Source organism: Coloeus monedula (assembly GCF_965178545.1).
Source record: "Coloeus monedula genome assembly, chromosome: 3".
Classification (NCBI taxonomy): domain Eukaryota; kingdom Metazoa; phylum Chordata; class Aves; order Passeriformes; family Corvidae; genus Coloeus; species Coloeus monedula.
In genome coordinates this window covers 24862213-24880736 of record NC_138783.1, presented here as the reverse complement: position 1 = coordinate 24880736, position 18524 = coordinate 24862213, and the positions used below count along the sequence as shown (strand labels likewise).

Here is an 18524-nt window from a genome sequence, read left to right as displayed (position 1 = left end):
GGAGAGGCAGCGTGTGCATGTGTGATGAGCAATAGCTGTGGACCTTCCAGTTGCTGCTAACTGCCCTGGTGTGTGTGTGTGTGCGCGTGTGCTCGTGTGTGTATGTGTGTGTGAGCGAGAGAGAGAGGGAGAGAGAGAGGGAGGGAGGGAGGGAGGGAGTGGAGAGGGTGGGGGGGAGAGATAAGAGAGAGAAGAGGAAAAGGAGAGAGGAGAAGGAAGGAAGAAGAAGGAAGGAAGGGGACAATACGATCATGCTGTGCTGTATGAGAAGAACAAAACAGGTAGAGCTTAAGATTTTTATATTTCTTTCTGTTAAGAAATCTCCCAGGCTGCTGGGTGTCCGTGGGGTGCGTGTCTGCCTGAGTGTGTGAGGGGCTGGGGTAGGGGCTGGGGTAAGGGGAGGAAATTTCAGCTGCTTTCAGCAGACGTCTCTTTTGCAATTCTTTAGCATCTTGCGACTGAAGGTTCTTTTCACACCCTGCAACGTGACTGTTTTGCCTTTACGGGGCTGGTGATGTGGGGAAGGGGGGTGGCCTACATGTACATTTGGGGGAGCTACCAGAATCCCCCCTCTATTCTTCTTCTTCTTATTTTTTTTTTTTTTTTTAATAGGGGCAGTTATATTGCCTAGGATTTTCTGTCTGTGGTTCTGAGGGTGTGGATGGGGCGGGGGGGGGGGGGGGGGGAGGTGGAGGGGAGTGTTGCGGCTGGCAGGAAATGTGATGAGATCTGGCTCTACCTTGGAGATAAAGGAAGCAATTCTTCATCTTATGCCAAAAAAGAACGGATGCCCAGTGAGCCTTGATCCCTGGGCAGAACGCTCTCAATTGCTCCCGTTTCTGATGAATGGGAGATGCTTTATGTGCCTGTGCTGTGAGGTGGCTCGGAGGACAGGTGTATTCATTTTTTTGTGTTACAACAACCTGAGCAAGAATTAACCTGAAGGAATTTTTTTTTTAACCTATTCTATAGTGAAAAATCCAATTAATTAATAACAAAAGCATTAGCCTAAGGAGGGGGAGAGTCACCCTCTTTGCAATACCCTTCATAGTACAACCAGTTAGACAACTGTGCACCAGCTGGTAAAGAGACAGAGGACCACGCCTCTGTTAGCTCCGAACTCGGGTGGGATAAGAGAAGCTCACGGTGTGAACCTGTTGGAAACCCGTTCATTTTCTTTCCTGGTACCACCCGGCTTTTGCTATAAGGGAATTGGGATGATGAGAAGGTTTGGGTGGTGGCTAGTGTTCAGTGTCAGAATTTTTGTGTCCAAAATGATAATGAAATTAGGAAAAAAAAGCTACTTAGATCATTTCCCCCTCACCCTTCCCCCTTTTATTTTGTGTGAAAGCCCGAACCTGCTCCTGATTAAGAAAGCCTGTTTTGGCTGAATCTCTTGGACTTCCTCGGGAGGATGCTGGATTTATGCAATTGGAACTTTGAGGCAGGAACTGACCCTAGATATCTTTGTAAGACATTATAGAAACTTCCAAGAATTACGGAATTGTAGGAGCTCTGGTCCTTGTTCTGAGCACAAAACTCAGTCTTTAGGCACCGCACCATTCTGGTTACTTTCTTTATATATGCATACATTTCTGTGTCTTTTACAACGTAGCACTGCAGTATTCTGTTCACACGCTGATGTGAGTAACTACAGTTCCTGTGGAACAGCACAGTGTTGAAAGAAGATTCAGGTTAAAGTGTGTTTCTGAATGGGGATGTGTGTGTTAGCAAACGAAGGAGAAATTTGTAGAATAATGGGGAGGGGCAAGTGATTGGGATAGAAAGAGACCCTGCGTCATCCTGTGTTTTTCCTCATGCAGGTTTTTCAAATGCTTTGCAATTAATGATATGCTCACTAAAATCTGGAAGGAGGGGGTGAAGGCTGGGGAGGGGGGAACACGTTGCAGTCAGACAGCAGAGCACGTTCTGGTGGCAAATACGGGATGAAAAGAGTAGAGGAGGAGAAGAAAGGCAGACGGAGGCAAAGTGACAGAGCAGTGGGTGGAGGTGCACTGCAAATTTTAAAATAAAGTAGGCGCTCTGGGGTTCTTTGGAGTCCGAAGAGAGCTACTGGGGAAGAGGGATCGTTCTGCCCATACCGTCGCGGGTTGGGCATTAAAGCTCCTGAATGACATTCTGATGTACCCGCTCTTTACATCTGTCTGGGTTTACTCCTGTCGTTGTGTATTCTGTGGTGTTTAGCGATGCGTGGCATGCGGGTACCTTGCTCGCACAGAGCCCTCTGTCCCCGCTCCCGCACGAATGCACCGCATGGTACACACCCCTTTGCGCGTGCACGAGCAGCTCGCAGCCCCGCTCTGCGCGCCCTCGCGCCCGTACTACACGGATACGCACGGGCACACCGTGCGCTCGCTGCACATGCTTTCCTGAGCCTCACGCAGCCACACAACCCGATTGTGTCTGCCCGAGCGTATTCGTGGGTATTGCTGGGCTCGGAGCCCAGCTGCTGCCCCTGTACCTGAATACACACCGCAATTGCCAAACTGGCAACACAGCAGCTTGCTCGGGAAAGCTGATGATACACCAGAGAAAGCTCTGATTGGGAGAAGAAAAAGACCTCCGTTTTCAGCTTGTGCTCTTCCTCTGTCCCCACCCAGACTCTTCACAGAGAGAAAAAGACGGAATGGGTTTTTCAGCACTGGCAGGAGTTTTCTTCCCAAAATAAAAACAGCTCTCCTCAAATTATTTTTCAGGGGAAGTCCCTGGTGTCCCACCTTTCTGGCAGCTAAAGAGCAAAACGTTGAAATTACAGGCTTGGGCGTGGAAGAAATCTCTTCACATTTGTGTCTAGGTGTGCCTGTGTGTGTCTGTCCTCCCACCCCTCAGAGACAAATATGTTCACACACTCATACCTTGCAGATTATTCTTTCTTGTGGGTGCGATGCCAGTGTGAAGAGTGAAGTATTTGACTGACTGACTGTGCCCGCCCATGAGAGATGTAGATAGCTAAGTGTTGTCATTTCTGCCTACAGCTGACTGCAGCTCTGAATCTGAGCCCACAAAATATTCAGCTGAAAGGTAGTATAACTGAAAGGCTGGGTCGAGCCATATCTGAAAAACTGAACTCAACCTTTACTGCCACTGAGAGATGCAGTCAGTAACACGCAGGGCTGGGCAGTGAGATAGGTGGCTAGAAATGCAAGTGTTGCATGCACTGCATTCTAGAACAGATGGACGTTATGGGGGTATGTGCTCGGTATTGGATTGCATGAGTGATTAAACAATAACCCGCAAGCAGGTTTCCCACTTGTGGGTGAGATGAGTCTCATTCATCACCAGCCATAGACGATGGCTTCCCTCCCATTCCGTCTTCTCCTCCTCACCCCAGCGCCAGAGAGCCAGCGGCTGCAAAGGTTTAAACCTGCCACACCCAGCAAATCAAAGGAGGGAGAGGGGAGAAGAGGCAGTCTGCATTTCTTCCCCCTTCCACACGAGCAGCATGAATAAACAGGGCTGTACCTCTAAAGATGCAGTTTAATGCAATTGGAAAAGGCAAAAGCATTAGGGAACAGTTCTAGCAATTACAGCCAGCCGGCGAAGTGGCTTGTCATTCCAGGAACTGCAGAGGTGTACAAGAAGGAGGAAATGGAGAAAAAGAGAGAGAGGAAGATGCGTGCAGAGTTAAGGTTTTCTTGCCTCAGGATATTAAAATGTCTCAGGCTTCATTTAGAATAACTTAATTATACTGCACAATTCAGATGCTTCAAAACTTGCAAGGCGTGGTCTTACCTTTAAACACTGCCGTGGACAGAGGAAAAGGGGTATTTTAAAGGAGCCACACCTCTCCTCCCACCACTTGCCAGCATGGTGTAAATCACCACAGACTACTGACTTCAGGGCAGAGGCACTTCGTCTGCACCTAGGGAGAGTCTAGCCACTGCCTCTGCCTTTCTGAGAGACACTGAGCAGCTTCTCTGCTTCTTCCAGTAAACAATTGTGCCATGGAAGTTTAATTACTCCAGGTCCTTACTATTTCTCTTCCTGGGGTAATACCCCTGAGATTTCTACTGAGCAGGGTATCTTCAGAGAAACATCCCTCCCATCACCCTGTCCTCCACTGCCTTTGCTAACTATTAGAGACATTGATTTCTCCTAGATCATGTAATGTTCTTAATGGCACAGACAAGCCCCCCCTCCTAGGGAACTAATTGCAGGCAGAGATTCCAGTGGGAGAAGGACAGCCGTAGTGCTTAGTGGGAAAGAAACCGGTCTGTGGATCCGAATTGTCTGTAGCCGCTTGCTCCTGAATCGAAGTCCCAGCAAAAACCAGTCAGGCAGTACCTGCTGGTATACAGAAGCATCCCTGTCTAGAGGGCTGCAGTGAATCTTCTGTGTGACCATGCCAGGCTGGGGACACGTGTGCAGCCCAAGGAACCAACATGTGTTATCTGAGGACTTGTCCTGGCCCAGTGCTGGGGCTGCCTGGATGATCTCAGAGCTGTTCCTGCCTCAGGGTAAGGAAGTGAGCTGTAGCTCACAGACTCTGCCCATGCCATGCTGAGAGAGTGGGCATCACTTGGGGATGAGGATGAGAGGGACTCCTCCTTTTGTCATGTGGCTTTGACTGACTACAAGGAGAAAGTGCAAAGAGATTTCACCTCAAATTCACTCTAATTTCAGGCCAGCTGTCCTGGACCCTGAGATTAGCTCAGTTGGTTAGAGCATGGTGCTGTTACCACCAAGGTTGTGGGATCAATCCCTGGATGGTCCATTCACTTAAGAGCTGGACTTGATGATCCTTGTGGATCCCTTTCAACTCAGATTATTATCTGATTCGGGTTCCGTGATGCCATCCCAGGATCTAGTACCCGTCCTGCACAGACATTATATTTCCCTCTCCTCATTTCCCAGAGAGCAGGAATTTCTCACTGCTGGCAGCTGCCAAGTTGCAATGCCTTCTTGGGCAGGTGAACTAGGTGAACCAGGCCCATTGCCCCTTGCAAGATGAAGGCAGGCTGATAGTCTTGCATGATGCAAACAAAGGGTGTGTATTCCTGCTTGGATTTGCTGTGCTTGTGCTGTGAGGCGTGTGCTCCTCATAGTGACTCGTGTGCTCCGTGTGCTGTCCACAGCAGAGGACATGGGGCAGAAGTGGGTTCTGCCTGATCTCTAGCAAGCAGACACGTATCTGCTGAGGGATCGGTGCATTAACCGGTAAAACAGCAGCTGTAGCCTGAAGGTTGCCTCTGCTTTTGGCTGAGATAATTTGAAACAAAAGCACCAGAATCACAGAATATTCTGAGTTGGAAGGGACCCACAAAGACCACTGAGTCCAACTTTTAAGTGAATAGTCCCTGTAGGATTGAACCCACAACCTTGGTGTTATTAGCACCATGCTCTATAAACGGAGGCCTCTGCATGGCTGTGTAAGGCTGGTGGTGCATTGCTGACTGCCATTTGCTCAGTGCATGCACTGCTGGCCCATGCCTCCTTCCTTCTGTACAACTCTCCCATTGTTCTTTTCCTGAACATAAATGACTTGTGATTACTTTGTTGTTTTGGGCTTCTTCCCTACACTGGGAGGGCTTTATTTGGATTTCAGAATGAACAATAACTCTGATGACAGTGCCAGGCTAAAGACACCTGAGGATGAGAAACCTTTTGATGGCAGGTTTCTTTTTTGATGCCCTTTGGAAGTCACTGTGTGCTTCCCCTGTTTGCTGTGAATCTGACAAGTCTCATAGGTAGATTTGGCAGCAGTCCTTACCTGTCTGCATCTAAGTTTTGAAATCCCAGTAATCAGTGTTGTAAAGAAACAATCATAACCCTGTAGCTCTACACAGAGGAATTTCGGGTTGATGAAGTTGGTGATCCAGAAAGGTGTGGTGGAAGGTACAAATGCTTGCTGGTAGAATATCTTGCTGTGGGAGTACCAGAGCAGGTATCCAGATGAAACACCTTTCAACATCTGAAGTCCAAAATCAAAGTCTGGAATCCATCCATGTTCATTTAATCTATAATTCCAAGATCCTCCTGAGCACACCAGGAGGGGACATGTAACCTCAGAGCTCTGATGGCCTCATGTGGAGAAGGTGTTTATATTTCCTTAGGGCTCTCTCTATCACCTGCTGAGTGTGTGTGTAAAACTCGATGGCTTTTCATGGTTGTGAGCACCACAGGACAGTATATAGGAATTGGTTTAAGGAGAGCTGGTTTCCCTTTCTGGCAGGGCTATTAACCTGCTTTCTGACTTGATCTAAGCGTACATTCTCTGACTGTTATGGCAATCTCTGCAAGATGCTTCTTTAATTTGGAAACTAAACAATTAGTGTGGGGAAAAAAAAAAGGGATTCAGAAGCCCTCAAGTGAGAGATGCTTTAGACAGGCAAAGCTCTGCTTTATCCATCCTCAGTCACTCCTGCAGTGCTAGGATGTTTATTAGCCCCTTGAGTTCCTTTAACACAAACCATTGATTTTCTTCCCAGACGCAGGCTTTATTATAATGGACCAGAGCCTGAGAGTACGGCTACAACTTAGTTTTCTCCCCACTATTCGCCAGAGTGGTAGCTCCTCCCTGACCAGCACAGTGATCCAGCCTACAATATGTGTATGGGGTGAAGGAATAGTGTAATGAAAATAGTGATTTGTTTTTAATACAGCAAAAGGAATTTGTGCTCTTGGAGTTACACTGATCCTGCTGTCTCCGCCTGTTACTCATGCTGTCTCTTCTCCCCATCTGTTCTGCTCCTTGACTTCCCCCTGCTCCCTTGACCATGCAGTCCTCCTGCTGCTCCTTCTCTCCCCTAGCTGGGTCCCAGCCCTCTGTTATGCTGTGTTTCTTGGGGACTCCTGCTGGCAGCATCAGCCACTACTGCCAGGGTCTGGCTCCCTTCACCCTTCCTGGCACTGGTATCCGAAGGAAAACTGGGTTCCTTCTTTGTGCTCCAGTTGCTTTTGTATCTGCTCCAGTTCTCCACTTGGGCAGGAGTTGCAGCTGCTACAAATGAGCATCCCTAGACAGAGACAGCAAAGTGGTGCATCTTCACCTCTCACCTTGCTGTTGGCATAGGTAGAAGGTTGCCCAGCCCCACTGGCAGCTGGGAAGGCTATGCAACAGAAGCAATGCAGTACAAACTAATGTCAGCATTCCTGCTTTCCTGATGGTTCATGCTCCTTCCAGGCTTGTCCCTTGGCTTCTAATGCCACTGTTGGGTGGCAGGCTGTGCTCCAGCTGTATTGTTGGCCCAAGACAGAATGTCCTGAACCTGCCAACCAGGGTTGGTTGGCATTTATGTCTCAAAAGGGAGGCCAGGATGTACTTACAGTCTCTTAAATTATGACCAATAAATGTCAGTCCCGTTCATTACTCATCTTGCAGCTGAAGTTTTTTGAATTAATTCCAGCCGTAATCACAGTATATCTCTATTTATAGAAAGCTGGGACATCTCACAATATTTAGGCATTCTCTCTGGAGGATACACCTTTCTGTAAGAGCTGGTAATTAGTAAAGCTAAAAGGCTCCAAAAGAATCTCACTTACTTGGTTTGAATGCCCTTAAAATTCAGGGGTGCAGGGGAGTGTGTTTGGATCTGGACCCCTTCTCATAATCACCTAGAAGTGCTACTGTGCTCTCAGGAACTTCAGTTTTTTTATTAATTTGGATCATTTCTAGTAATTGGTAATGTACAGAATAATTTTCAGTTTTGATTACCCTTATAATTGTTAAGACTATTATCAATTAGCATTCAGTTCATCAGACTATTGAGTGGAGTCTAATCCATTTATTTTATTAATAGCATCCAATGACCTTATAAATCTGCAATGTTAAGTACTCCAGGGTGTGCAGGTTGGGCACCATGGTACTATGCTGTACTCTTTTGCAGAAGAGGCCAGTCATTTATATTAATTCAGATTGAAATCATCAGGATGTAAAACACAATGGTTTTGAACTGACCATTGTTCTCCTTGTATCATTCCACCTTCTGTCTGCCCACAGCTTTAGGAGTAAGGCATTCAGTGGTGGATTTATAAATAATTTAACAAAAAGTCACCTAGGTTTGGAAGGGTAGACATATAGAAACAAGTGTCAGTTGCTGATTTGCTGACAGTAAAATTGCAGCCATTTGGTTTCATGTGAGAGTGAAATCACCTGCTGAGCAAATGCAAGGAGGGCATCACCTGCTCCTTTGTGCCTGTGAAGAGTGGTGAAGCTGGGACACAGTACAGGAATGATGGGGAACTGAGGCAAGGGGGCTTTTAGAAGCTGGACCAAAGTTTACCCCCAGCAGGGATGCTTCACTGTGTTCCCTAGAACTGGGGGCACCTTTCACCATACCTAGTGTTAAAATTTTAATTCTTGGCTTGTTATGTTAGAGAAGTCAGACCGGCATCTTGCAACAACCTGGATGCACAGGCTGAGATAATTCTGTCAGAATGGAGGCTTTGCCTGATCAATGGTGAAAAACTGTGGCTTTAACCCTTCCTGCTATTTGCATTTCCAGTGGAAAACCCAGAAGAATTTCAAGGCCTGCATAGAATTTTGAGGACTGACAACCAGAACAGAAAATTGGTGTTTAATATTGACTGTTAAAATTGCAGTCAAAATCATGATAGGGATGCAACCAGTCCTGCCTAAAGCACATCACTGGCAAATGGCCTTTCCCTTGTATCCTAAATTCCACTCAGAATACCAGCTAGAAGAGATAAAACCCTAAGGAAAGGACAAATGGAGCAAGGAAAAAAAGATCTCCCCCCAAAATAACTGAAGAACTGAAGCCAGCTGAAATCTCCACGAAGTAAACAGAAGTTGGATAACTTCAGAGAGTAGTTAGCAGAGTTAATATGTGAAGCAGTACTTGAAGCTCGCTCTTATATGGTAAAACTGGATATGCAGCAAAAAGAACCCTCCATTATGATGCTAGTGCACAAGATTCTGTAGAAGACAAAAAAAAAAAAGACAAATTAGTGAAAAATGACCCCCAATGACTTATAGGAACTTTTAGCAAATCTTCTTTTAAAGCTCAGTTAATTCTTACTTATATTCATTGTTTTCTTCCTTTCAGTGGTATGGTTCCACAAATCAGGAAGAGATACTATGAGACAATGCCTTATCTTGTAGAATTTCATTACTCTTTCATCAGGGTGTGATTGTCAAGAGGAGTCTGAAATGTATCACAGTATTTTACCATTGTTCTGAACTGAGAAATAAGGGATCGTTCTAAACTGAGCTACGTTCTTAGGGGTGTCTGTCATAGGCTGTAGAACTTTAGAGCTTCCTTCCTTTCTAACTGTGGAGGTGCCTAAAGCCCTCAGATAATTACACTTAAAACTGTAAAGTCCCTGTAACATTAAAAGGCTGCATACTGGCATGCCTAGATGATCCTTAGTTTTATAACCCTTAATCAGCTCAATACACAGACAAATAAAATATTAATTGAGCCAAGCAGGAGAGTGAAATAATATCATCCTGACCCTCTCTGTTTATGATGCTCATGGAGAGGAGGGAAGAGCTGTGGTTGAAGCTTTATGTCAAGCATTGTCAATAAGGCCAAAGTATTTTATGCCCATTTTGCATATCTTCAGTAACACGATCAGCTGCAAGCTGATGGTTAAAACAGTTAACAGGAGCCACAAAGGAGGAAGATCAGGATCTAGGAAAAGGGCAGGACAAGTCAGGATGTACTGATGTAAGATCGTTCTTTCAAGTCATCCTGGCTTATTTACAAAGGTGAAGGAAATAATCTCTGAACCATAAGCTTTGAATGCTTTGAAGACTCATGAGGGCTGGATGAGGTGTCAGAAGGCTGAAAACAAGCAGAAGATAAGAAATTGCAGACTACCTGGTTTAACTTCATTCCTGGGAAAAAAAAAAAAAGGTGGAAATAATCAAATAAAGGAGATTATTAGGAGCCAGCACAGATCTGTCAAGAACAGATCACGTCAAACTAATTTAGCTTTCTTCTGTAACAAGCCTTGTGGATACAGAGGAAGTAGTTGTCATACCTTGTCATTTGTAAGGATTTTGACATTATCTCACAGTCTTTTATCATAAATGAAGGAAAGAAACATGTTCCAAAGGAAAGCATTACAGCAGGGATGCAGAACTGGTGTAGATAATTTTACTCAATGAGCAATTCTCACTGATTTCCTGTTGCAACGGAAGACTATTGAGCAGGTTGCCGCAAGCTTCTGCTGTGGCCTGCTAGTGCTTCATATTTTCATTAAATACATTGTACTTTATATTACAATTTTAACCTGGATAGCTGTCTAGAGGAAGTGTTTTATAAAATCTACAGATGGCATAGACCAGGTATAGGCTGGGGGAAATAGCTATAATTCAAGAAAAGCTTGTCAAAGCAGCGACCTGGTTTGAACAGCATCAGAGTGAATGTGAAGTGCTCTCTCTGGGAATGATTAATAATTTGTAGCCAGTTGTGCATGGGAGACCACAGGCTGTCCTTCAGGAGGGAAGACAGCGTCTCTAGAGGACCACAAGTTCAGTCTTAGTCTAGAACGTCCTGTTGCCAGGAAGGGAAACAGCATCCTACCAGGCTGTGCAAGTGGGAGCACAGGCTGCAGACACATCTCAGAAGCCTTCAGCTCTGATGTGCACATTTAGGACTCAGCTGAAATGTCCTGCCTTAGTCTCATACTGCAGTCTAAGGAGGCATGGTCCAGCGAGAGGATGTGCAGACTGGGATAGTGAGAATTGCTTGAGGTCAAAGGAGAAAAGACTGAAATAATTAGGGTTGTTTGATCTAAGAGGAATAAGGCCATAAGAGGTCCAGATGCTAGTCTAGCAAGTACAAGAAAATAGGAGTAATCTGTTCTTGCTGCCCCTGATGTATAAAACTAGGAGTAATGGTCTTTAATGGGATGTCCAAAAAGATTGTGATGCACTAGGATATATTGAGTAAACTGTGGAAGCTCCAGTCACTGAAGGGCTGTAAGAAGTACCTCTGGACCAGAGGATGGACTAAATGGTCTCTTGTGCTCTTCCAACACTATTTCATATGATTATTATAAAATATTCACCAAATCAGAAACTGGACCCAGCCTGTCCTCTTGCAGATGTGTGCTTAAGCAGTAGGATATAAAGTGATATTTACTTCTGTATGCTCTCTGTCTCTGGCCTGATGCTTATTTAATTCTTCCATGAGAAAAGCCAAGGAGCTTAAGGAAGAAAAGCTGGGAGCAGCTTGCTCTAAAAAGTCATTTGTAGGAGGGAGGTAAGGCTTGAGATCTTTTCAGGTACAGTAGAGAGTTGAATCAACATCTTCAAAAATTTAGGGAAGCTAGTGTGTCCACTGAGATAGTGAACAAATACCTATCTACTGCACGCTGTCAGAGAGGAACTAGAGTTGTTTCATTCAGTGCAGAGACTCTGGGTTTGGAATCCAAACCGGAAGGTACCTCCCCAATAACCAGAGAAAGGTGTCTAAACCCAGACTGTTTAGATGTCACTCTGTCTTCAGCATTTGTTACAGGCAGGTTCAAAAGGCATTCACTTGGTGTGTTATGGTACTGAGGTGCCCAGTTCTACCCATATTTTCTAGTGGACTTAAGACTATGGCATCAGCAAGACATCTCACCTTCTTCCTAGACTTAGCTCCAACATCCATCTCCTGAACCCAGACATCTGCTGAAACTCCACACTGAAGTGCCCTTTTCATCATCTTCACAAGAGAATTATTACAAGGGATTTATCAAATGGTGGCTTCTTCTACCTGCCTGACATGAATTGTCTCAAAGCATTTCTATGGCAGTCACTCAGAAATTGCCAACCAGAGTGCTGTACTCCTACTAGAAGTCACCTTCAGTGCTTAATCCCCTCTGCTGCCATTATGATGTGTCCTAGCGGTTGCTGGGAATACAGAATAAAACATACACAGATAGAATATTCACCTTCACTGGATGTATTCTCTTGCAGGAGAAGAGCTAGTGCTGCATGGGAATACAGAAGAACTAAAGCTGATCTGTGGTATCTTCCAGTATCTCATGCTAAATCCATACAACCCTCGGGAAGATATCCTTTGTTTATTCCTAAGTCTTTTCACAACACAAGAGGGGGAACAAGACACCCTGCCTATAGTCAGGATTACCCAACTTCTGGCAGATGAGATAAATTGCGATAGTCAAAGACAATCTTTTCATCTACATCAAACTTTATTGAGCTTTTCCTGTTTGGACAAGAATTTTCTTGGTAGGGGTCTTCTTCAAATAGGCACTGTGGTTTTTTAATTTATTTGTCTGTTGAGATTAGAGGAATAAAGCTTTGAAAGTGCAAAGAATTTTGCAACTATTTAATAGGTAACAGTTGCACCTTTATAATACAAAGGAGAATGTTATGATTCCAAATGATGACATTTCCTATTTTCTCCCTTTTTAGTTTACATTTTAAAAAGAAGATTAAACACCTTTATTAAGCATACATTTAGTTTTCAAAGTCAAACACTTAGAATGCAGAAAATTAATTAAAAGGGTTGCCTATCCATCTTTAATTTGTCTTCTCTCATGAATAGACATAAAAATGTGGCTCTTAATTATAAGATCAAACACTAGTGCCTTTTTTTTTTCCAAAGGATCCCTGTCTCATTCAGTGCACAGAATGGAATATACTTCGGGACTGAATGAGTTTTGCCATAAACGAAGCTGATTTCTATAGGTCTCCTGTTTCATTTACTGCCAGTGATAAAGGTTATGTATTGAATTGGGCAGGGGGCTGTTCAAAAACAGCAGAATGGTCTCATATTTTGGCAATTGAATACTGCCCTGAAGAATTAGGCTTTTTCCTGCCTTTTGTCACAAGTTCCTCCATGATATGAAAAGACCACATAAATGAGGTTTTCCATGGGTGGCCACTAATTGGTGTGTTCTCATTTTCTGGGTTCTCAGTTTGAGACACCTGGGGTCTGACTTGCAGAAGTGCAGAGCTGTTATTGTACGGAGGTTTGCTGTCAACACACACAGAGCTGGGGAAATACTAATCCAAGGCATCACAAATTAGGGACCCAAAATTCATCGTTGCTCTGGCCATTTTGACCTTAGCTGCTTTTTGTTTGATTTTAGTGTCTGCAAAATAGAGATAACAACCCTACCTATCTCCGTGGCTCCATGGCTACCTATCCACTAAGGCTCGTGAAGCAATGAGATATTCTGGCAAAATAGCACCACAGAAAAAGACCATGAGGAAATCAGTATTCAGTGATGGGTTTGAGTGGTGTGTGGCAAATAAGCCACTTTGGTGTGCTTGAAATTAGGATAACAGGAAAATACTGAATTGCTACCCACTCTGTGAGCTCGTCTGTCCTTTGTAGTCGCTGAGGTGGGGGGGACACTTTCAAGGAAAAAAGATACAATAAAGACTATTGAAAGGCATCTGTGCAAGGAAGTCAAAGTGGGGTTTCAGAGGTAATCTCCATTTTACATTTTCCTCTTCTGCTTTTAACGTGTGCCCAGAAAGATGCTTGTAAGGCAGGCTTTTTATGTAATACATGAGTCATATTACTTTTGACTTGTGCCTGTGAATGATGGGTTGCAAAATAATTGGGAAAAAATGGGCCAAAGGTGTTATCACTGAAACTAGTACTACACTTTTCATTGATGCTGGAGGATGTCAGCTTAGATCCTTAACAAACCAATCCTGGAACACTCTTGTTATTATTCCATTTGTATGTGAGGAAACTGAGGCACAGAAGAAAGTGGAATAATCTGCTGCAGTAATTCTGTCTGTTTTCTCTGTAGACAACCAACAGATTTTAAACTAGCATTCACATTCCTTGTGAATGAATTAATGTAGAAAGGACAGAAGAAAGATAGGTTTGTTCCTCCCTTCTTCCCCTCCCTTCTCCTCACCTGGAATAAGTAGTTTGAGTAATGAAAATAATTTGTTTGCTTTATTTGCCAGTCGTTTTTTATTTGTGTCGGTGGGGCGGGACATGTATCTGCCTGTGGGACTCTGTGGGAGGATCTCGTAAGGAAGAACTGACCATGAAGTAGTGGAAGCAAGCAGGTCTGTGCTATCCTAGGTCTTGTATTCTGAGCTTGTGCTGTGCTCATGAAGTTCAGGCTCTTGGTTGCTGCCCTGGAGGATCTCCAGGTGGGGAGGGTGTGCTCGCAACAGCGTCTGGATCATAAGCTCCACAGGAGGATGGGCTTAAGAAAGAGATCAGAGCCTTCAAACTGTGCTTAACAGGGAGCCTAAGAAGAGGCAAGAACCTTGGTGGTACACTGTCATACACTTTTATTGATGAAACCCTTCTCCGTACTCTGAATATGCTGTTGCTATTGTGGACACCATGAATATTTGCATTGCCTTTCTTAAATCTCTGGTGTATAAGATGGGAGACAATTTTCTGGTCAGGCACAGGTGGGGAATTTTTCCTGCCGTGGTTACATGTGCTGGCTGTTGCTGAGCTGTTGTGTTGCCTCCTAAGCGTCTATGTCCATGAATTATCCCCAGAAGAAAATTTACTTCTCCAAGAGGTGCACAAAGCAGCCTAACATGCTCAAGGGAGAGTTTTTCTTAGGAGAGACTGAAATGGAAATACAGAAGTCCCAGTACAAAAATTCATTAATCTTGTTGGGAGGGGGGGAAGGCATCTCTTGGGCGCTGTGTAAGCATGGAAGAAGAGTAGTGACTATGTCTGTTGTCCTGAAATGTGCCAGCATGGCATTACACTGTAAACACACCAAATCTAATCCCTGGTCATGGTTTGAAGCCTATGCCTTATGAGGACACCTTGTCTTTTATTTGAGGACCTTCTGCTGAGATTTCCTCTGTGGTAGCTTAAGAGACTGTCCTCCTGCTCCTCTGGAGTTTAACCTCTGTCTGCCAGGACTGGTGCAAAGCTGATAGTCAGGACAGAGTGATCAGAAGAGAGATTTCATGCAGGCAGTGTTGGTGGCCAAAAGAGAAGTTCTTGTTGGCAGGTCTGGAGGAAGGACACTGTCCCTCTGCCACTTCACAATGGAAGTGGAGAGGCTGTCAGTGTAGGGAAGAAAGCGACCTTGTTGTCAAGTGAAAATGTGGTTGTCTCTCTGGGCCAAACCTGATGCATGTTTTCCAGGAAGGCAGTGGAAATGTAGCTCTTCTGTTAGCTTTTGTGAGATGGTGGGGATTTTATGGTCCCTGCTACTCCCAAAGCAGATGGGATTTTGGTCTAACTTTGCAGCAACCCTTGTGGAAATATGCACTGCCACAGCACAGGAATGGAGGGGGTGGCAGAAAACGCACCGGACTAGGCCAGGAGATAATTTTAGTGGAAATATCTGTGACCATGGGGCTTCACTGGCTTCTTATCCCTCTAGAAGGAGAAGAACTGACCACAGCAGATAATACTGTAACTTGTATTACAACTTCCACCTGCTCTGGAACTTCATGAAGGGGCTTTACCAAGCTAAGGTCAGCCTTCCCATCTCACAAAGTGCAGTAAGGACCCCATTGGCAGGGCTTGCTTGCTTCTGTTCTGTGGTTTTGACCTGTCCCTGCAGAGGGCAAAATGTGCTTCTTGTTGCTCTGCTTTGCTAAATCCATCCAGTCCCATCTTTCATGTACAATTCATTTTCTCTCAGCTTCACACAGTGTGGTATCATTGATGCTGATATCCCCAACCTGGAATTTTTCAACTTGTCTTGGGTACTTGCCTCTAAGCTCTTCTTGCTGTCAGGTGCAGCAGACAGCAGAGGATGCTGAGTACCTCTAAGGGGTACCATACAAAGCAATTCTGCTGTTTGGAAATCCATCTGTGAAAGCTGAGCAGCACAGAAATGCCTGGAGAAGTTAATCAGAATTGGAAATAGGCACAGTTTTTTAAAGAAAACACAAGCTTCAAGTACTGTGATGTAAGCAGGAGGTCATTTTACTGCCAGTGGCCGTGAAATAGTGCTCAGTTATACAGAGCATGGAAAGTGCTAAACAGGATTTCTGCCATTCCTTTGCTCCACTTTTATCAACGCCCTGTCCTTCTGCCCTGCAGCAGCCCTGCTATTCCAGCTCTGATATTCCAGGGTAGCTCTGGAGCTGACAAAAACTAGGCAAGGGTATAGCTGATCCTTTGAACAAAGTAATTCTCTGTTCAGTAGCTTTTTTGTACATATTAAATGATTAAATCTTCAGGGGGCTTTTCCCTGATGCACTAATTGTGCATTCATTAAATTGCCAGATAAGATGTACTTTCTATTAATTTATTTTTTGCTAAGAAAAACCCTTCATTTTCCACTGATAATCCTGCCTCACCTAATTCAAGGATGGACAACTTGTGGCTTTGGACCCAGAGGTAGATACTGAGCGATTGACATATAACTCCCACAATGGAATCACAGAATCATTTAGGTTGCAAAAGACCTTTAGGATCATCGAATCCAGCCTTTGTCCAATCAGTACCTTGTCAACTAAACCATGGCACTGAGTGCCACATCCAGTCATTTCTTGAACACCTCCAGGGGTGGTGACTCCACCACCTTTCTGGACACCCCATTTCAATGCGTGGCATCCCCTTCTGTGAAAAAATTCCTCCTCACGTCAAACCTGAACCTCCCCTGGCGCAGCTTGGGGTTATGGGTATATATTGTATTACTGCCAGCACACTGCTGATGTTAGGACTGCTTTTTTATCAGTATCTCCATGTAGGAAGAAGTTCCCAGGGTCTTCTGAGGCCACTAGCTTCCTACAAGCACTGGGACTCAGCTGGGCACCCAGCCTTATCCCATCCCACACTGGATGCTGGCACCCTGGTGAGCCATTGCTTGTTTCTGCCTGGGAGCTGCTTGTTGAAAAATCCCTCACCTTGCCTAAGGTACTGGATAGGAGGTTGACACCTCTTGGAAATTGAAAGTTGTTTTGGGTTTTTTGTAAGATACTGATGAAGCCAAGAGGTTTGAGCTCCCATGATGTAGTTAATTACATTTTAAAAAGTGAAATTTGGGTAAGAGCTGCATTATCCCACATTATTGGGTGTGGAAATAGACTTCATTAGCAATACGAGCTAATATATGTGTGATAAAGACCACAGTGAAACTGTGTTAAAAGAAAGTTATTAAAGATGCTAAAGCAAGTATAAAAAAAATAAACCAACACTGGGAATGTAGTTGCCTGTGCAACCTCAGTATGGTCTCCTCTTGTGAATGCATTTCAGTACACTTCTAATAACAGGAACACATTTTTCTTTTCAGGGATTCTGACTGCATTCGGGTCACAGAATGGAGAGTGCTCACTTAATGAGCAGTTATTCAATATTTTGAATTCTCATAATAAGTCAGTGTGTGATCCCACATAATATTCAAACCTTGTTCTGAAATCAGAAATACTAATTTTCTCCTGAGCTGTCTTGTGATTCTGAGCACATCCCTAACATCATTTAGTAAATCTTTCAACACCCATGTGAGATAACTGAGTATTTTTTCTCCATTTTTTCAGGTGGACAGCTGAGGCACAAAGAGTTTGGTCAGCAGGATGCCCTAGTTTTATGTCCTGAATTTCAGAAACAGGGCCTGACCTTTATTCATAGTTTTTGTTTTCAATTGCACATCTCTGAAAGCATCTCCCATTACTGTCAGCTGCAGCTCTGAGTGCTCGGCACTGCTCCAAATCAGACTCAAGGTGTTTGAAGTCAGCTACTCAGAGATGCAGAACTTGTCAATAGGAATGACCCCATGATAAGCATGGGCCAAGATAACTGAGGAATCAGCAGCAAAGGTGGGGCAGGGGTGTAGGACAGCCATCTCTCAGCTGCCCCTGGGATCCTCTGTTCTCCTTTGCCAAACTTTTCCCTCCTGCATTTTAACTTTCCGACTTCCAACTGCAAAAACTAGGACCAAGATTTTAGTGTAATCCCTTTATACCCCAGAGTTTCCTAAGCTCCAAATATCCAGATTTCCTACTAACGTTTTAAGTCTTCTTTAAGCTACTTTGTTTTACTTTGCAATCTCGCAGCAGATATTTACAAGCCTTTTTCCAAACAGTGGAAGGGTGGTATTAGGTGATTTACAGCAGTGTCCTAACAAATAAGATTTATATAGGCAGGAGCCTAGTAGGATTTTCAGAGAGCCTTGGTGTCTAATTTGCACTGGTTTCAATAGGATTAAGGCAATGAGGTATTTGTTAAGATCCCAGCATTCCTTCCTTAAAACCTGGCCCTTTAATTCTTCTTTCAGCCAAGTTTATAGGGAACCACTAGAGCTAAAGCATAGAAATGTATACTAAAATGTTAATAATTCATGGTAAAGTTCTGTGAGAGTACAATCTGTAAAGCAGGCGTCTTGGGGGAACGTGTTATATTTTCTTCAGGCTTCAAAATAATTGCTTCTGCAACCAAAGGAAATTACATGTAGAAAGTTTTTTCTCTGCTTTGCACTGAAATCAAAGTCTTAGTCACATGAAAGCCCCAATAGGTGCAATTCTACACGAGTGTCGTCAGATATTCTAAGAATCAGGCAGATTCCAAAACCTTGGTGTCTGGTTTGAGAGAGTACAGAAAGTGATTGTACATTCATAATGCATTCTTTCTGGGAAGGATCAAATGAGTCTCATTGAATTTAATCTGTTTGAAAGTATTCTCTAT

The 18524-nt window shown here is 44.2% G+C and overlaps 1 protein-coding gene across 1 annotated transcript in view; it reads left to right on the top strand.

Moving 5' to 3' along the window:
• Window positions 1–251: 251 nt before the first annotated feature.
• Window positions 252–18524, top strand: part of GAP43 (growth associated protein 43) — a gene marked incomplete at both ends in the record, with an annotated part of 52417 nt that continues 34144 nt past the window's right edge. Inside the window, one exon of the mRNA XM_082278627.1 lies at window positions 252–281. Coding sequence (XP_082134753.1) covers window positions 252–281 — 30 coding nt within the window. The remainder of the gene's footprint in view (window positions 282–18524) is intronic.